General features: G+C 45.9%; 1 protein-coding gene across 1 annotated transcript in view; it reads right to left on the bottom strand.

Moving 5' to 3' along the window:
* LOC144688610 (uncharacterized) overlaps positions 1-18,520 on the bottom strand; it is an 89,267-nt gene that overhangs the window by 29,318 nt on the left and 41,429 nt on the right. Inside the window, exons 8-9 of the mRNA XM_078555388.1 lie at positions 16,709-16,789; positions 282-309 (exon numbers count right to left, since the gene is read on the bottom strand). Of these exons, the coding sequence (XP_078411514.1) occupies positions 282-309; positions 16,709-16,789 (109 nt within the window). The remainder of the gene's footprint in view (positions 1-281; positions 310-16,708; positions 16,790-18,520) is intronic.

The raw sequence follows: 18,520 nt of genomic DNA, 5'->3' as shown, positions 1-18,520 counted from the left end.
GCTGGTTAGGCCAGCGATATTGCCCATCTCTATTTGCCCTTGAGAAGGTGGTGATGAGCCATCTTCTTGAACCACTGCAGGCCATGTGGTGTAAGTCTGTGTCTCAGCCTTCATGTCTGGTCTTTGCGTGGCTGAAAGAGCAGAGATAAATTCTGGGGCTTTGGGATTCATTAAATGAGAAAGAAAAAGGGGGCAACCAGTTTTGAGATGGAGTGGCGTGAAGATGAAATTGAATTATTCCTTACTTAGAGAAAGTTAATTTAGAAAATGTCCATACGTACCACAACACAACTGTACCACTTTGTTCATCTGTTAAAGAAATTAGAGATTCAGGTTAAGTATTGCTGAAAAAAGGGACATGTCGAAGCTTTTCATTTTGTACTCTTCAGGACACTTTGCAAAAATACCAATATAAGGGGAAAACAATAGTGTATGTGAAGAGAATGCTGATTGGTTAGCAAGTGGACTCTGATTGGTCAAGGCGGTGCCATGGAGAATGCACCAGTGATGATGATTGACAGTTAACTGCCAAGCATTGTTTGAAATTTAAACCAGGCAGCTGACCTTGATTGGTCAAGGCATTGCCCTGAGGAACGAATCAGCGAATGACTGTCACTTATTTTGTTTAGCTGAAACAGACGCAACGTGTATACCTGTTCTTTTCGTCTGCAAAGAACAGGGCCCTGTGTCTTAATAGATGTAGCTTCCTGTGCACGAAAATGCGCCACATTGCGAGTCTGACTGACAATCTTGAATTGGTTGTTAGTGTAATTCTTAGCACATTGAGGATTGTTTAGCAAATGTCCAATTGCGGAATCACATCTAATGTTGGACACTGTGTTTTGAGTTTTGCAAGCATGGGCTGGTTGGGTACGGTCTGCACCTTACCTGTTACAAACAGCGGCTGGGACATGCTGTTTGATGCGATCCGCCAGTCTTTGGGATGTAAGGCCTCCATACCTAGCATCACACTAGCACTGAAATTCATATACCACATTACTCATTTGTGTCATAGGTAGAACGTCTTTTTGGCTTGGCGACAGCATCCTGTTAGTGGTGAATACCACTCGTGTTGCTACTGCATAATTATCAGCGTGACACAGCTAGCTTCACCTGTTGCTACAGTTTTTGAGATACCTTGCCCTTCCAGGGTAATCTGAGGTAGACTGGGCACTTTTCAGGGTTGAAAGTGACGGCCTTAGGCCCGTTCATGAGTTTGCGTGATACACATTGAAGTGGTCTGATCAGGGTAGCCATTATCCTGCAGGATGCCTTTGATGCCTCTATTTCAGCATCAAGTTTGCATGATGAGCAAGTGGCTCGGACCCTGTTTTCAAGGTTGCCGATAAGACCAATCTTATAGCGTGTGGAACTGTAAGAATCCCAACGTGTATATTGACCAATACAGGTAGGCTTGTGGTAGACCGTGGTAGAGAACCCCCTGGCAGATTTCTCAACTAGAACGTCAAGGAAAGGGAGTTCATTTAACTGCTCCATTTCAAAGGTGAATTTGAGTGCAGGATGGAGCCCATTAAGACATGTAAAGAAATTATTACATGCAACTGTGGATTTAAACATAGCAAATGTATTATCCACATATTAGAAATAAGTGAGGGGTAGGAGGTTAGGTGACCTTGTAAATAGGGCCTGAGCCATTTGCTCACCATGCAAGCTTGATGCTGAAACAGGGGCATCAAAGGCACCCTGCATCCTGGAGTAGGCAAAAAGAGGGCCCAGGAGCAGTAACCACCACCTAGAAGAGCGGGTGAAAAGGGGACCCGGAGACAATAACCACCACCAAGAAAAGTGAGAGGATCCGGAGACAGTAACCACGACCTAGAAGAGTGGGTGAAAAGAGGATCTGGAGACTCAGCTAGTCCCTTTGTTTAGAACATATAAATTCAGGCATTCTCAGTGTGACCAGCACTGAATGTGCAACCTTAGTGGAGTGAGGGAGTTTGGTGAGCTGAGGGAGTTCAGTGAGGAGGGGAGGGAGGTGTTCCTTTGCTTTTTCTAACTCTTTCACCCTGGAGAAACTGGTTCTTGCTCTGCTACAGGGAATAATCTAACTGGTTGTTGAGTATCTGTAAGTGGTCAAGGTCTATTCTATTCCTAAGGTTTAAAATAGTACAGGAATTTGTAATAAGATTAATAAATATATAAAAGAAAATAAATAATTGAATAAATTTTTAGGGTAGGTGATGGCATAGTTGTATTGTCACTGGGCTAGTAATTCCAGAGACCCAGGGTAACGATCTGGGGATCCGGGTTTGAATCCCACCACGGCAGATGATGGAATTTGAATTCAATAAAAATCTGGGATTAAAAGTCTAATGATGACCATGAAACCATTGTCGATTGTCGTAAAAAACCCATCTGGTGTCCTTTAGGGAAGGAAATCTGCTGTCCTTACTTGGTCTGCCCTACATGTGGTTTCACACCCACAGCAATGTGGTTGCCTCTAAAATGCCCGGAACCTACACCACAGGGACTGCAGCGGTTCAAGAAGGCAGCTCACCACCACCTTCTCAAGGGCAATTAGGGATGGGCAATAAATGCTGGCCTAGCCAGTCCTGCCCGCATCCCATGAATGAATAAAAAAAAAAATTAGTAAGTAATTAAAGCACATAAGTATGGTAGGACAGGTGATGTGTCATGACTGCAGCATGTGAGAGATCCTGGATACCAATGTTCTCCAGGGCAAACGTGTCTGCAGTAAATGTCTGCAGCTTGAGCTTCAGCTCAGGGTCATTGAGCTGGAGGATGATCTGTGGACACTGCGACACATCAGGGATGAGGAAAACTACCTGGACGCTTTGTACCAGGAGGCTGTTAAGATAGGGTCTTCTGATTTGGAAGGTGCTCAGGGACAGGAGGGTGTGATTGTAGCTGAGGCAGGTAAGGGGACCCAGAGGGCAGGATTGTCAGCCTCTGCCAACAAGTTTGAGGTTCTTGAACCTTGTTTGGATGAGAATGGGGGCTGCAGGGTGGGTAAGCAGACTGACCATAGCACTGTGGTACAGGAAACCATTCAAGTTGGGGGAGCACAAAGGAAGGTAGTGGTAGTAGGGGACAGTGTAGGAGGTGAATTGGCACTTCTCTGTAGCAAGGAGGGAGAGTCCAGATGGCTGCCCGGTGCCAGGATTTGGGACGTTTGCACTGGTTGGATAGGAACTTGCAGTGGGAGGGGGAGGATCTAGTGGTCATGGTCCATGTAGATACCAATGACATAGGCAGGATGAGGAAGGAGGCTTTGCATAGTCAGTATGACGAGCTAGTATGGGGAAATAGAGATAGTTTAAGTAAGTTATATTGGTATTTGTAGGTGTTAAGAATGAGATTTAGCTTTAAAGTTTAAGTGTGATTGTATTTCTGTATCCTGTGTGTTAAGAAAGGTCAAATTGGGGTTTAGTTTCACTTTTAAAAGGTGCCTGCATTTCTAATGAGGTTTTTTAATAACCGTTGCAGGTAGGTTAAACAAACAAGAGTAAATTAATTGGGCTGTTGCTGAGCAACAGGTGTCCAGAGAGGCAGGCCCCTCCCACAGACGCACACAGAAAAACCAAAGAAACGGCAGTTTGCAGCCAGGACTCAAGAGACTGGGAGAGGGCGCTGCAGATTTCCCAAAAGAACCAAAAGGTCCCATGGCCAAAGGAGTGAGACAGAAACAGGGAAAGTCCCAAGCAGAGCTCCTAGCCAAATGAAGGACGGGACCTGGAAAAGGTCCTGTTAATGAAGTTAAGAGTGAGGGGCAGAGAGAAAGACCCCAAGCTTAAAATTTAGAGACAAAAGCTGCAGAAAGCAGATTTAAAGCAAGAACAACTTACAAAAGGCAAGAAGGTTCAAAGAGATGGCTGAAGGTCTGTAACTCTTTGCTATGGGCATGTGAAAAGCAGTGGTACTGTTGACAGCTGAGTCGGTGAGAGAGAGTGCGTGGAAGACAGCTTGAATGCATGTGCTGACCCAGGGAAGAGGAACATCGGAAGGAGAGTTTGAAACCCTGGAGGTGAGCCCTTGCGGAAGGCGTATGAGAGAAAGCGTCGGTTTGGGAGAAAATTCTGAGGTAAGGTCTTGAGAGTGAAGATTGGAAACCCTCATGTGAAAGATGGTGTGCAGGTTGGCTCACATTGTGACCAGCATCTGGGGGGGAGTTAAGGAGAGATCCATAGCATCTGGTTGAGCTGGCATCTGTCACTTGATTTCGGAGTGTGGTGTGTCCGACCACAGGGTGCGTATTTGTTTACATGGACTGTGTATTTACGTGAACATTAAAGTATAAGATAGCTTTTGTAACTTGTGTTATCCTTACAAATCTGTATATATCTGTAAAGGTATAGTGTGTGAAGGAGTATTGTAATATATGGCCAGAATTTTTCCATTGGCGATTTGGGGGTGGGGCCCGCTCGCCGATGGGAAAATTACTCGGGATGACGTTGGGAGGAACCATTTAAATTTTCAGGAAGGCGGGCGGACAGTGAAATCTGCTGCTCGCCCGCCGACCTGTCAATGGCCAATTGAGGCCATTGACAGGGTAATTAAAGTAATTAAAGGCCCTGCCCGTCTAACCTTAAGGCTGGTGGGCAGGCCAGGAGACCCAGCGGGCTTCTGGTAATACATGAAACCTCATCCACTGGCGGGATGAGGTTTCATGTTCCTTTTCAAAAACTTTAATAAATGTAATGTGATATTTATTAACATGTCCCATCTCGTGTGACATTGTCACATGAGGGGGACGTGTTAATAATATTTTTATTCCTCCATTTTTTTAACTTTTGTACACTGTCAGTAATCTCCCTGAGACAGCACTTTGTCTCAAGGAGCAGTGTGCTCTTTCGCACACATGTGCGAAAGAGCACACTTTGACAGCTGGGGATTCCGTCTCTCCTCCCCCACCCCCAGCACAGGAAGCGCATAGCCACTGGGTGGGCCATAATTGGCCTGCCCGCTCAAAATGGCGGCAGGCCCCGTTTCGGTGGCGGGGTAGGCTGTCCACCTGCCGGGGCCCGCACGCCCACCAAGGGCAAAATTCTGCCCATAGTTCATTTTTTTCTTGTTTAATAAATGTTTTATTCTTTTGTTAAAAGTTCATCAGCTGACTCTCCTGTGACTCTGTTCAGTAGCTACTCTCACAGAATGACACAGTGCAGAAAAGGCCCTTCAGCCCATCGAGTCTGTACTGCACACATGAGAAACACCTGACCTACCTACCTAATCCCATTTACCAGCACTTGGCCCATAGCCTTGAATGTTATGACGTGCCAAGTGCTCATCCAGGTACTTTTTAAAGGATGTGAATAAACCCACCTCCACCACCCTCCCAGGCAGCGCATTCCAGACCGTCACCACCCTCTGGGTAAAAAATATTTCCTCACATCCCCCCTAAACCTCCTGCCCCTCACCTTCAACTTGTGTCCCCTCATGACTGACCCTTCAACTAAGGGGAACAGCTGCTCCCTATCCACCCTGTCCATGCCCCTCATAATCTTGTACACCTCGATCAGGTCGTCCCTCAGTCTTCTCTGCTCCAACGAAAACAACCCAAGTCCATCCAATCTTTCTTCATAATTTAAATGTTTCATTCCAGGCAACATCCTGGTGAATCTCCTCTGCACCCCCTCCAGTGCAATCACATCATTCCTATAATGTGGCGACCAGAACCGCACACAGTACTCCAGCTGTGGCCTCACCAAGGTTCTATACAACTCCAACATGACCTCCCTACTTTTGTAATCTATGCCTCGATTGATAAAGGCAAGTGTCCCATATGCCTTTTTCACCACCCCACTAACATGCCCCTCTGCCTTCAGAGATCTATCGACACACACGCCAAGGTCCCTTTGTTCCTCAGAACTTCCTAGTGTCATGCCGTTCATTGAATACTTCCTTGCCAAATTACTCCTTCCAAAGTGTATCACCTCACACTTTTCAGGGTTAAATTCCATTTGCCACTTATCTGCCCATTTGACCATCCCGTCTATATCTTCCTGTAGCCCAAGACACTCAACCTCACTGTTAACCGCCCAGCCAATCTTTGTGTCATCCACAAACTTACTAATCCTACCCCCCACATAGTCATCTATGTCGTTTATATAAATGACAAATAATAGGGGACCCAGCACAGATCCCTGTGGTACGCCACTGGACACTGGCTTCCAGTCACTAAAGCATTGTTCTGTCATCACCCTCTGTCTCCTACAACTAAGCCAATTTTGAATCCACCTTATCAAATTACCCTGTATCCCATGTGCATTTGCCTTCTTTATAAGTCTCCCATGCGGGACCTTGTCAAAGGCTTTGCTGAAATCCATATAAACTACATCAACTACACTACCCTCATCTACACACCTGGTCGTCACCTCAAAAAATTCAATCAAGTTTGTTAGGCATGACCTCCCTCTGACAAAGCCATGCTGACTATCCCTGATCAAACCTTTCCTCTCCAAGTGGAGATAGATTCTCTCCTTCAGAACTTTCTCCAGTAGTTTCCCTACCATGACGTGAGACTCGCTGGCCTGTAGTTCCCTGGCTTCTCTCTATAGCCCTTCTTAAATAGCGTATCTAAACAAACAAATGAAAGTTAGGATCTATCAAGCTGGATTCCACTCTGGGATCAGGTTTGCCCAAGGGTAACCTCAGCTGGGATCATAACACTAGGCACCAAATTAAAAGCAGAACTTCAAAGATAATAATTTCTGGATTATTACCTGAGCCATGTGCAAATTGGCATAGGACAAATAAGATTAGAGAAGTTAATGCGTGGCTCAAAGGCTGGTGTGGGAGATTCCGGTTCATGGGGCACTGACACCTGTACTGGGGAAAGTGGAATCTGTACCATTGGGACAGTCTACACCTGAACTCTGCTGGGACTGGTGTCCTCATGAGCCGCCTAACTAGGGAAACGGGGAGAATTTTAAACTGAATAGTGGGGGCAAGGGATCAAATTTGGGAAGATGTGGTAAACCAAAGAGTGGAGACAAGGCAAGAGAGAAAGGTATTAAAATGGGAAATGAGAAACAGGCCGTGACAAGAAGGGAGAGTACAAATTTAAGAGTAAGTCAGCAGATAAGGCTAGATGCTACAAAAATAATAAAAGGACAAAACTAAAGGCTCTTATTCTAAATGCACATAGTATTCAAAACAAAACAGATGAACTGATAGTGCGAATAGAAACAAATAAGTATGATCTGATAGCTGTTTCAGAGACATGGCTACAGGATGACATAGTGAATATTGAAGGGTACATGACAGGAAAGACAGCAAGTTAGGAAAAGGTGAAGGGGTGACTCTGTTAATTAACGATGGTATTAGCACATTAGAGAGGGATGACTTAAGTTCAGGAAACAAGGATGTAGAAGTGGTTTGCGTTGAGATGAGAAATGATAAAGGCAAGAAGTCACTTGTGGGAGTGGTGTACAGGCCCCCTAATTGTAAGTACACAGTCGGACAGAGTATAAAAGAAGCAATGTCAGAAAGGTACAGCAATAATCCTTGGGGATTTTAATCTACATATAGACTGGAAAAATCAGATGGGCAAAGATAGCATAGATGAGGAGTTCATAGAATGTTTTCGGGATAGTTTCTGAGAACAGCATGTTCTGGAGCTAACCTGAGAGCAGGTTATACTAGACCTGGTATTGAGCAACGAGATAGGATTAATTGATAACCTTATAGTGAAGGCAGCCCTAGGTAGCTGCAATCATAAATATGATTGAATTTTATCTTCATTTTGAGGGAGAAACGAGTGCGTCTAAGATATGAAATTACAAATTTTACAAAATTGTGAGGGGTATAGACAGTAAATGCGAGTAGGCTCTTTCCACTTAGATTAGGAGAGATAAACACGAGAAGACATGACTTTAAGGGGAAAGGTTTAGGGAGAACATTAGGAGGAACTTCTTCACTCAGAGAGTGGTGAGAGTGTGGAACGAGCGACCATCTGACGTGGCAAATGCGGGCTCACTCTTAAGTTTTAAGAATAAATTAGATAGATACCATGGATGGGAGAGGTCTGGAGGGTTATGGACTAGGTGCAAGTCAATGGGACTAACGGAATAATATTTCGGCACAGACTAGAAGGGCCGAATGGCCTGTTTTCTGTGCTGTAGTGTTCTATGGTTCTATGAAAGCTGAAGTGAACTGGAAAATGAGGTTAAGGGCTAGGCCAATAGAAGTTCAGTGGCAGAAATTTAAAGGGATATTTCAGAAAATACAGAATAGATACATTCCAAAGAGAAAGAAAAATTCCAAGGGGAGGACCCATCATCTGTGGTTAACTAAATAAGTTAAAGACAGTATCAAACTTAAAGAAAAAGCATATAATTACGCAAAGACGGGTGGAAGGTCAGAAGATTGGAAAGAATATAAAGAACAACAAAAAATGACAAAAAGATTAAGGAGGGGAAAATTAGAGTATGAGAGAAAGCTAGCTCGTAATATAAAGACAGATAGTAACTGCAGGGATCAGTGCTGAGGCCTCATCTTCTTACAATCTATATAATTGACTTGGATGAAGGGACCGAATTTGCTAAATTTGCTGATGACACAAAGAAAAATAAATTGTGAAGAGGATGTGAGGAGGCTACAAAGGCACATAGGTAGGTTAAGTGAGTGGGCAAAGATCTGACAAATGGAGTATAATGTGGGCAAATGTGAAATTGTCCATTTTGACAGGAAGAATAAAAAAGAAACATCTAAATGGCGAGAGATTACTGAGCTCTGAGATTCAGAGGGATCTGGGCGTCCTAGTGCCTGAATCACAAAAAGCTGTATGCAGGTACAGCAGGTATTTAGGAAAGCTAGTGGAATGTTATCGTTTATCGTAAAGGGAATTGATCGCAAAAGTAGCGAGGTTATCCTTCAGTACCCCTCAGGGCATTGGTGAGGTCACATCTGGAGTATTGTGTACAGTATTGGTTTCCTTATTTAAGGAAAGATGTAAATGCTTTAGAAGCAGTTCAGAAAAGGTTTACTAGACTAATAACAGGAATGGCCAGGTTGTCTTATGAGGAAAGGCTGGACAGGTTAGGCTTGTATTGACTGGAGTTTAGAAGAGTAAGAGGCATCTTAATTGAAACCTTTAAGATCCTGAGGGGCCTTGACAGGGTGGGTGTGGAGAGGATGTTTCCTGTCTAGAACTTGTGGTCACTCATTTAAGACAGAGATGAAGAGAATTTTTTTCTCTGAGGGTTGAGAGTCTTTGGAACTCTTCCTCAAAAAGCAGTGAAAACAGAGCCTTTGAATATTTTTAAGGCAGTGGTAGATAAATGCTTGATAAGCAAGGGGTAGAAGGTTATCCGGGGTAGGCAGGAATGTGGGGTTGATGTTCCAGTCAGATCAGCCATGATCTTACTGAATGGTGGAGCAGGCTCGAGAGGCTGAGTGGCCTACTGCTCCTAGTTTGTATGCTCATATGTTCATATGCAGGATAATGTACTACCAAATGCCTATTTGTATACCTGAAACAGATTCAGGTTAGTTTTATGACAATTTTAATGACAGAGCACAGAGATGCATCATGCAATCACTCAGTTGCCTGTTTTTAATTTACCTTTTGGAGATTCATTTGCCAACCCTCTCAGACTGTCCTGGAGTCTCCAGGAGTGGAAGGCGAATCTGTCAGGTAATGCTGCAAGTGCCGGGGTTGGGGGGTGGAAATGCAGGAGGAGAGTTCACGTTTCAGGGCACCAGGCAACATTCCTGTTGGCATGTAGTTTTAAGTGTGAGAGTCTCATACAATGCCAAATTCTTCTTCCCTGTAGTCTAATGAAAGAGACCTCAGAAAAGCCTGCAGTCAGTGAATCAGATGCCAGGCAGCCAGCGGTCAGTGAGTTCGGGGTGGCCAGCAATCAGTGAGTAAGCAGTGTCCGCTGGTCAGTAAGATGACAGTGCCCAGCCATTAGTAAGTCAGCAGAACCCAGTGGACAGCGAGTTAGTGCTGCCCAGCATCAATGAGCCAGTAATGCCCAGTGGTCAATGGTTTGGCAGTGCCCAGCAGATCCCAGTGTGTTGAAGGAGCCAAGTGGTCGGTGAGTTACTGGTATCCTTCAGCTCAGCGGTCAGAGAGTCAAGGTCTCCGATTGGGCAGTGAGTTGGTGCTATCCAGTGGTCAGTGAGTTGCCACTGTCCCAAGGGTCATCAGTGCCTAGCGGTCAGAGAGTCCAAGGTGCCTAGTGGTCAGCGAGTGGATCATTAGTGCCCAGAGGTGATGAGACAGTTGTGACCAGCAGTCAGGAAGTCAATTTCCTGTGACTTGACAGTTCTTCAAAATTCATTCAGGGGATTTGGGCTTCACTGGCTGGACCAGCATTTATTGCCCATCCCTAGTTGCCCTTGAGAAGGTGGTGGTGAGCTGCCTTCTTGAACCGCTGCAGTCCATGTGGTGTAGGTACACCCACAGTGCTGTTAGGGAGGGAGTTCCAGGATTTTGGCCCAGCGACAGTGAAGGAACGGTGATATATTTCCAAGTCAGGATGGTGAGTGGCTTGGAGTGGCACTTGTCGTTCTAGATGGTAGTGGTCGTGGGATTGGAAGGTGCTGTCTAAGGAGGCTTGGAGAGTTCCTGCAGTGCACCTTGGTGAGTTCCTGCAGTGCCTCATGGATGCCCAGTCTTCAGCTGCTGGATCTGTTCGCAGTCTATCCCATTTAGCACAGTGTTAGTGCCACACAACACGATGGAGGGTATCCTCAATGTGAAGGCGGGACTTTCACTCCACAAGGACTGTGCGTTGGTCACTTGTACCGATACTGTCATGGACAGATGTATCTGCGGCAGGCAGGTTGGTGAGGATGAGGTCAAGTATGTTTTTCCCTCTTGTTGGTTCCCTCACCACCTGCCGCAGACCTAGTCTAGCAGCTGTCATTTAGGGTTCAACCAGCTGGGTCCAGAGTCAATGTTGAGGAATCCTGGGGTGTCACCTTCCTGACTGTCTACCACTGTTCCGTCACCTCTGCTGGGTTTGTCCTGCCGGTGGGACAGGACATGCCCAGGGATGGTGATGGTGGTGTCTGGGATATTGTCACTAACATCTGATTCCTTGAGGATGACAATGTCAGGCTGTTGCTTGACGAGTGGGTGAGACAGCTCTCCTAGTTTTGGCATAAGTCCCCAGATATTAGTCAGGAAGACTTTGCAGGGATGACACCATTGTTGGGTCCGGTGGCAAGGTCGCTGCCGCGTGGTCCATCTGGTTACATTGCTTTGAGACTTTTTAGCTGTTTGAGACAACTGAATGGCTTGCTGGGCCATTCCTGAGGGCATTTAATAGGACATTTCTGAAAATATCTCATTATCTCTTCCTTTATACTTTGCCCCACCATGTGGTTACTGTTAGGAGGCCTGTACACCTGTCCCACGAGTGACTTCTTGCCGATATCATTTTTCAACTCTATCCCAACCGCTTCTACATCCTGGTTTCTTAAACTTAGGTCATCCCTCTCTATTGTGTTAGTAACATCATTAATTAACAGAGCGACCTCTCCACATTTTTTCTTGCTTCCTGCCCTTCCTAAATGTCCTTCCTGCAACCATGATGACATAGATTAGATTGAGACCTGAATATTGAAGGGTATATGATAAGGGAGGGACAGGAAGCTAGGAAAATCTCCAGGCTACCTGCCATCCTGACTTGGAACTATATCGCAGTCCTTCATGTTGCTGAGTCAAAACCCTAGAATTCCCTTCTTAACAACACTGCATGTCACTACAACACATTGACTGCAGTGGTTCAAGAAGACGGCTCACCACAACCTTAACAAAGGCAATTTTTAAAAAATCCGTTCATGGGATGTGGGCTTCGCTGGCTAGGCCAGCATTTATTGCACATCCCTAGTTGCTCTTGAGAAGGTGGTGGTGAGCTGCAGTCCATGCGGTGTGGGTACACCCACAGTGCTGTTAGGAAGGGAGTTCCAGGATTTTGACCCAGTGACAGTGAAGGAACGGCGATATATTTCCAAGTCAGGATTGTGAGTGACTTGGAGGGGAATTTCCAGGTGGTGGTGTTCCCATCTATCTGCTGCCCTTGTCCTTCTAGATGTTAGTGGTCATGGGTTTGGAAGGTGCTGTCTAAGGAGCCTTGGTGAATTCCTGCAGTGCATCTTGTAGATGGTACACACTGCTACCACTGTGCATCAGTGGTGGAGGGAGTGAATGTTTTGGACGTGGTGCCAATCAAGTGAGCTGCTTTGTCCTGGACAGTGTCAAGCTTCTTGAGTGTTGTTGGAGCTGCACTCATCCAGGCAAGTGGGGAGTATTCCATCACACTTCTGACTTGTGCCTTGTAGATGGTGGACAGGCTTTGGGGAGTCAGGAGGCAAGTTACTCGCCGCAGGATTCCAAGCCCCTGACTTGCTCTTGTAGCCATAATATTTATCAGTTTCTGGTCAATGGTAACTCCCAGGATGTCAATAGTGAGGGATTCAGTGATGGTAATGCCATTGGATGTCAATGGTCAATGGTTGGATTCTCTCTTGTTGGAGATGGTCATTGCCTGGCACTTGTGTGGCGCAAATGTTACTTGCCACTTGTCAGCCCAAGCCTGGATATTGTCCAGGTCTTGCTGCATTTGGACATGGACTGCTTCAGTATCTGAGGAATCACGAATGGTGCTGAATATTGTGCAATCATCAGCGAACATCCCCACTTCTGACCTTATTCTTTAGAAGGTGAGAAACTTGCAAGTGTTGATGTTCAAAGAGACTTTGGTGTGCTGGTATAAGGAACACAGAAGGTTAGCATACAGGTGCAGCAAGCAATTAGGCTCCAGCAAGGATTGAACTCACGAACCTTGGTTTACAAGGCCAGTGCTCTAACCACTGAGCTAAGGTACATGGCATCACTTCTGACCTTATGATGGACAGAAGGTCATTGATGAAGCAGCTGAAGATGGTTGGGCCTAGGACACTACCCTGAGGAACTCCTGCAGTGATGTCCTGGAACTGAGATGATTGACCTCCAACAACCACAACCATCTTCCTTTGTGCTAGGCATGACTTCAACCAGCGGAGAGTTTTCCCCCTGATTTCCATTGACTCCAGGTTTTCTAGGGCTCCTTGATGCCATACTTGGTCAAATGCTGCCTTGATATCAAGGGCAGTCACTCTCACCTCACCATTGGCCGATATGTGGCGTGAATGTTACTTTGTCGGGTTTGGTACTGTGTTTGTAACTGTGCTGAAACAACCTGGCTAAAGGCACAACTAATTCTGGAGAATAGAATTCAGTCCCACAGTCAGGGCGTTGTCAGGATCCAGAGCCTTCTTGGTATCACGTGGAGTGGATTGAATTGTTTGAAGACTGACACCTGTGATGCGGGGTACCTCAGAAGAGGCTGAGATGGGTCATCCACTCGGCACTTCTGGCTGAAGATTATTGTAAATGCTTCAGCCTCATCTTTTGCACTGATGTGCTGGGCTCACCTATCATTGGGGATGGGGATATTTGAGAAGCTTCCTCCTTTTAGTTGTTTATTTGTCCACTACCTGACAGCACCTTCCAAACGCATAGACTCTGCCACCTAGAATGACAAGGGCAGTAGATAGATGGGAACATCACCACCTGGAATTTCTCCCACAAGTCCCTCACCATCCTGACTTGGAAATATATCAGCCGTTCCTTCACTGTCACTGGGTCAAAATCCTGGAACTCCCTTCCTAACAGCACCGTGGGTGTACCTACAGTAGGTGGTTCATTCGAGGGCAATTAGGGTTGGGCAATAAGTGCTGGCCTAGGCAGCAACGCCCACACCCTGCAAAAGAAGTAAAAAAAACGACTGGATGTGGCAGGACTGCAGAGCTTTGATCTGATCCGTTGTTTGTTGGATCGCTTAGCTCTGTCAGTTGCAAAGTGCTTCCACTCTTTAACCTGTTTGTAGCCCTGTGTTGTAGCTTCACCAGATTGTGGCTAGTGCTGTCCCTAGCATGCTCTCCTACGCTCCACATTGAGCCAGGGTTGGCTCCCTGGCTTGATAATCATGGTGAAGTGAAGGATATGCCAAGCCACTAGTGGATATCTGGGATAAGAGGACATTGGGTGGAATCTTCCGCTGCTGCCAAGAGCGGGAATCGTGGCGGGAAAAAATCTGTTTCCCAACAGCAGGATAAACTCTTTGAATTTTGTTCTCCCAACTTTCAAGGCAGGTTAAAGGTGGGTCGAGCTTCCCAACGAACTATGTCGAGAATCCTAATTGCGTGCGTTAGCACCTCATGCATGTTCGTCAAAAGGCCACCTCATTGGAATTAAGCTCACCCTCCAAATGAAGTTTCCCACCAGCTAGAATTTACAACATTCATTTTTATGACTGTATCATGCAACTGGCTGGCTTCACCTCTTCCACAACTTTGAGGTCAGTAGATGCCACCTTTGTCTTCCTGGGGACCGCGCATAACTTCATCCATATCAAGTGCTGGTAGCAAAACTTGCACCAAGACTGGACACCGGGGGCCGGCTAAGTGGGGGCGGTGGGGGGATCTCTGTGGAAGAGCGGGGTGGGGGTTTGCCAGGAGTCTGGGTAGTGGGCGGGGGCGGTTGGTGGGTGGGTGGAGAGTGTCCAGGGAAGGGGGAGAGAGAGAGTGTCTTAGGTGGCGGTTACTCAGTTAATGAGATCCCACCAAGTGGGAGGAGGGTCTTTTCGGGTGGGTGGAGTTCAATGTCAGCAGAAGTGACTGACTAAAGGAACACCCTAATAATAATGAGGCAACTGGATGTCAACTATGCTCAGTTGTGTTCTCCTCTCTATGGTGAAGCCCACATTGCAGCAGGTCTGTTCCCGACACATGGGTCTCATAACATCGAGATCCCAGCAAGGTGTGGAGCTGTCGTTCATTCTGTGCCGTGTGCCATCAGCTGCAGTCAGAGGCAGGGAGGGAGGCGGGTAGATGCCTTCAAGAGGCAGAGCTGGTGGATGGTAGACAACTCGCAACTCCAAATCTCCATCCTCCTGGGTAAATGGCCATGGCTGACAAAGAATCATGCTGTTGGTCTTCTATGCTGCCAAGGCGATGGTCTCTATAGATTCTCGAGGATGGTGGAGGCAAGTGGAATAGTGTCAGAGACAGGCTTCTTGCACATGGCTCTCATCCAGATGAGAAGGAAGGGGCCCTTGCAGGTTGGCACTGGGCTAGGAGGAGCAAGGGGCTGAGCAACAAAAGGCGGCAGGGCCTCTAGAAGGCCAAGATGCTGGTGAACAGGGTCCACTGCAACATTGAGCATTGGCCCAACCATGGCCATATCACAGGTGGTGGTCTTATCTAGAAATGAGCGAAAGGCAATGCCGGAGGAACCTTTGTATGCCCCGGGATGTGGTTGCTGACATCAGCCAGCTTCTCCAGTGCAAGCTGGACCTGCAAGGGCTCTGGAGGATTAATGCAGAGCTCCTGACCCGCAGTGAGTGAATGACTGTCCGGATGCCGTTTAAAGATGGCGGCAGGACCTTCGACCTCATGAGGTCACAACAGGGCTGGTGACTTCCTGTCCCCCCATGAGATTCACCGTGCACTTCATGGATACATAATGAATGAGCTGGACAGCAGAAGTCCAGCTGCCCAGCAGGAATCACGCCGACTTTCCTGCCTGCCACCAGAAGATTCCACCATAGTCTAAAAATTAGGACCGGGCCTTTCAGGAGTGAAGTTAGGAAAAGCTTCTACATACAAAGGGCGGTAGAGTTTGGAACTGTCTTCTGGAAATGCGAGTTGATGCTGAGTCAATTCCAAATTTTTAAATCTGAGATTGATAGACTTCTGTTATTCAAATTGTTTAGGAATATGGGACAAAGACGGGTATATGGCGTTAAATCGCAGATTAGCTATGATTTCACTGAATGGCAGAACAGTCTCAAGGGGCTCAATGGCCTCCTTTTCCTACGTTGCATCCCTTATATTCTAGCCTTCTAGATATAAAGGCCAATATTTCATGCGCTCTTTTGATTATCTTCTGGACCTATCCATCACATTTTAATTATATATGTAGATAGACAACTAAGCCCCTTTCGATATCCTCTGTTTCTAGCTTTGCACCATTTAAAAGTACTCTGTTCTAACCTTCCTTGGTCCAAAGTGGATAACCTCATATTTGCCTACGTTAAAATCCATTTGTTACAGTTTTGCCCACTACCATAAGAATTTAAGAAATAGGAGCAGGACCATTTGGCCCATCGAGCCTGCTCCTCCATTCAGTGAGATGATGCCTGATCATCTGCTTCTGCACCGTTTTTCTGCACTATCCCCATACCCCTTGATGTTTTAAAGATATAGAAACCTATCGATCTCAGTCTTAAACATAATTAAAGGGTGAGCCTCCACAGCCCACTGGGGTAGAGAATTTCAAAGGTTTACCACCCTCTGACTGAAGAAATTCCTCCTCATCTCAGTCCTAAATGGCCTGCCCTTATTCTGAGACTGTGTCCCCTGGTTCTAGATCCCCCCCAGTCAGGGGAAACATCCTTCCCGCATCTACCCTGTCGAGCCTGTAAGAATTTTGTATGTTTGAATAAAATCATCGCTCTTTCCTCTAAACGCCAGAGAATAAAGGCCCAGTCTATTTAATCTTTCCTCATACTTGAATTAGAAATACCTCTTTTAATTTTATTCTTTTATATTGTCAGATCATGACTGCATCTGACTGGTATTCCATTGTTCTTACTCAAAGGTTCAGCATTCTATTTCAATCATCCCCTTCATTGGGATTAATCAGAAGCCCGTTGCTAACACTTACCTTCTGTGTGTTCCCTCACTGGGGTAGTTTCACTCATATGGGAGGGAGTAGTGACAATTCGTGGAGTTGGATTCTGCCAACCTGGGTGAAATAAACTGCATCAGTATTTTAAACTGAACGAATCACCTCCATTCTCCTGCAAGCAACCAAAACCTCCACTAAGCTGCATCTCCTGACTGATTGATGATGATACCCGAGTTAGGTCAATCAGAGCCTCACGCGTTTGCAATAGTCATAGAAAGGCTGACCTCACCCAGCCCCCACATCCCCCATAACGAAGTGAATGGTTTTAATCAAGGGTTCAGCACAACAGTATTGAAGAGGTATTGTCCACAGAGAGTTGACACTTGGCTCCTGTTCACCATCATTAACCATCTCTTCAAACCCCTTTGTTTATGGGCTTCTTTGTCTCCAAGACTGGGGCCATCAATATGGCTGACCCTGCTGATAGGTCTCCTTCTCTATCCTTGCTCCCAACTTTGAGCAGTTCCTCATTCACTCCAGCCATGACCCACCAACACTTGTAATTTCTTCTCCCATGTCCTCACACAGCTCATCTCTTCCACGAAATCTACATCCTATTCCCTAGACCTCCTCCAACCTACACTTGACCATTCATCTTCTGCTGCTGCTGAAGACAAAAAACTTAAGAACGAGCTGCATCCACAAATGGTAATGAACCCTGGAGTGAGGAGCTTGTGGTTGGTTTTGAGCGGCATTTTAAAAGTGGGGAGAAAAGCAGCAGGGGAAAGAATTTAGTGAAGAAGTTCCAAAGAGTGAAGGCAAGATGCCTGATGGAATGGTCACCATTTGTATAATGAAGGAAGGAGGGTGCAGTAGCCATAGATGGAAAGGTTTTGGGAGAAGGAATTGAAGGAAATATTTTGAAGCGATATGGGAGCAGGCTGGGCAAATGTTATTTTCATTCATTTGTTGTGAAACGGGGAAGTTATGTACTTCCAGTCAAGTAATCCTTCCTGTACCTTCTCCCCACCAAACCTGCTCAACAAAATACCCTCCCTTAACCCCTCCACTGAGGAAGAATTCAACACACTCTTCCTCGTCCTAAATCCCCTGGTACAGATTGCAGAGGAACGCCACTTCTCACATCCCGCTAATGGGAGAGTCTTCCCTTTACCCCTACTCACCGGGTTTATAGGGGAGGCAGTGGTATTGTCACTGGGCTATTTTTCCTGAAAGCCAGCATGGCAGATGGTGACATTTGAATTTGATTTTGAATTCAATGAAAAGCTGGAATTAAAAGTCTGATGATGACCCCAAAACCATTGTCAATTGTTGTAAAAACCCATCACTAATCCATCGCTAAACCGATCATTAATCACCCATCAAAAACTTGGCAGATGGAGTTTAATGTAGGAACGTGTGAGGTCATGCACTTTGGTAGGAAAAATCAAAAGACAAACTATTATTTAAATGGAGAAAGACTTCAAAAAAGTGCAGAGGGATCTGGGTGTAGTTGTGCATGAAACACAAAAAGTTAGCATGCAGTTGAAGCAAGTAATTTAGAAGGCAAATAGAGTTTTGGCCTGTATTGCTGGTGGGATTGGAGTTTAAAAATAGGGAAGTCTTGTTACAACTGTACAGTGTGTTGGTGAGGCTGCACCTGGAGTACTGAGCACAGTTTTGGTCCCCGTATTTAAGAAAGGATACACTGGCGTTGGAGGCAGTTCAAAAGAGATTCTCTAGGCCAATTCCTGGGATGAAGGGGTTGACTTATCAACAACGGCTAAACAGATTATCCCTTTATTCATTAGAGTTTAGGAAAATGAGGGGTGATCTTATTGAAACGTA

This window comes from Cetorhinus maximus, chromosome 1 (genome assembly GCF_964194155.1).
Source record: "Cetorhinus maximus chromosome 1, sCetMax3.hap1.1, whole genome shotgun sequence".
Taxonomy (NCBI): domain Eukaryota; kingdom Metazoa; phylum Chordata; class Chondrichthyes; order Lamniformes; family Cetorhinidae; genus Cetorhinus; species Cetorhinus maximus.
This window is presented reverse-complemented; position numbering and strand designations above follow the sequence as displayed.